Raw genomic sequence first — 1715 nt, forward strand, 5'->3', positions numbered from 1 at the left:
GCTAGCAAGCGAGAGCAGGCAAACTGGGCGTGGTGTGGCTTAATCTAGAAGGTAGGCTCCAACAGTGTGGGGAACAGACGGGATCTGGGGACCACAGCCGATTTTGATGTTGCTGTGGGGACACAGAAGATGGGAGAGAAGGCCGCACCCTGCAGGGGTAACCCTCGCTTCCTCTGGTGGGAGTAGGGTAAGCTCTGGTGCCGCGTGGGCAATGGGTTACCTTGCTCCGGGCGCCGGGCACACTGAGCGCCAGCTCGTGCAGCAGCTCCCGAGGAGGCTCCTTGAGGTACCACCACTGAATCTCCAGTGAATACGAGGTGGCTCCGCTGGCCCGGAACGCGCAGGGCATTTCGATGTCATCCCCTTCCCTCACGGTTACATCTTTGGGGACTTCAGTGAATGTAGCTGGGGGCGTGGGAGAGAGAGAGAGGCGTGACCAGCTGAAGGGCTGAAGGGCGGGGGCTTGGGACAACCCGAAGCTGAGGTGGCCGGTCCCAAGCTCTCCAGCTGGCCTTGCCCCCCCTCCCCCACACACACCCCGCAAGCTGCTCAGCCGCCCACGGCCCAAGCCGCTAGCAAAGTTCAGGGCGCAGCAGCTGCAGGATGGCAGCCGGGACCTGCCACTGGCTGCAGGTCGCCTCCCTCCCGGTGGCGCGGGATTCAGGGGCAGGTGGGCCGAAGCACCCGTGCCAGGCTGGGGTGCACCAACTCTCACTACCCGCAGGCCTCCTCTGCGATGTGGGAGCCCGGCGGAACGATTCCCTCTCCAATGCCACCGCTGCAGAGACCCTGGTCTGCTGTTGCGCCTCTACCCCTTCCGAGCCTGAGCTGCACACCCGGATCGCCAGAGACCGCGAAGCCCCAAGGCTTCTCTTCCCCCATCCGCGGTGGCGGCCAGGTTGGCTGACTTGCGTGGCCTCAGCGAAGCATCCCCCGAGCCCACCGCGGCCACGAAGTTCCCGCGCTCACCGTCGGCGACTAGGAGCAGCAGGGCGTGCAGCAGCAGCGGCGGCAGGTATCCGAGGGCACAGAGCCGGCTCCGCTGTTCCATCTCCCGCAGGGGGGCGGCGGCGGGGCCCTGGCGCGGAGAGGCTGCGGCGGCTGCAGCGTGGGTTCGGCTCCGGCTTCGGATCGGGCTAGGACGCTTCCGAGCCTGCCATGGCCCCGCACGGCGCCCTCTCCTCCGGCCGCCGGCGGCCGCCAATCAAGCCGGCTGCCCGGCCAGCTGGCCCGGAGCGCAGAAGGCGCGGTCCCGCCTCGGAGGCTACGGGCGACCAGGCGGTGTGTCCCTCTGTCCGGTGGTCCGCAGGATGTTCGGGATCTGCAGTTCAGTCTCTGCCCGGCGGGCCGGGCAGCGGCCGGGCTGCACCAAGACCCATCCTTGGCGGAGGTGCTGTGCGCCTTGGAGTTCCGAGCCTCTGCCTCCGGTCTCCTGGTTCGGCTCCTGACTGCCACCTCCTCCGGCTCCAGCCGCCGCCCCCGCCGCTTTCTTCGTGGCTCTCTCCCCAAGGCGAGTGGGCGCTCAGCCGCGGCGCGTAGATCTGGCGTCCGACCCAGTGCAGCGCGGGGAGAGCGGGTCCGTCTTGCGATCCCGCAGCCCGAGAGAGGCGGGGAGAGGGGGGGGGAGAGAGAAGGGGGAGGGGAGGGGAAGGGAGGGGGCGGTCAGTTGCTGGGCGCCTAGCCGCCTCCTCCGCGGCATCACCCCCGCCCCCCCC

General features: G+C 69.0%; 1 protein-coding gene across 1 annotated transcript; it reads right to left on the reverse strand.

Annotated features, from left to right (window-relative positions):
* Nucleotides 1-220: 220 nt before the first annotated feature.
* LOC103728549 (V-set and transmembrane domain-containing protein 2B) lies at nt 221-1071 on the reverse strand (the record flags this gene model as incomplete). The annotated part of the gene is made up of 2 exons (XM_008826532.2): nt 970-1071; nt 221-405 (listed from the first exon to the last, which is right to left on the reverse strand). Coding segments are annotated over exons 1-2 (267 nt in total), but the record flags the coding sequence as incomplete, so codon positions are not given.
* Between the last annotated feature and the right edge of the window lie 644 nt (nt 1072-1715).

This window comes from Nannospalax galili, unplaced genomic scaffold, assembly GCF_000622305.1.
Source record: "Nannospalax galili isolate Female #2095 unplaced genomic scaffold, S.galili_v1.0 C49623397, whole genome shotgun sequence".
NCBI classification, from domain to species: Eukaryota; Metazoa; Chordata; class Mammalia; order Rodentia; family Spalacidae; genus Nannospalax; species Nannospalax galili.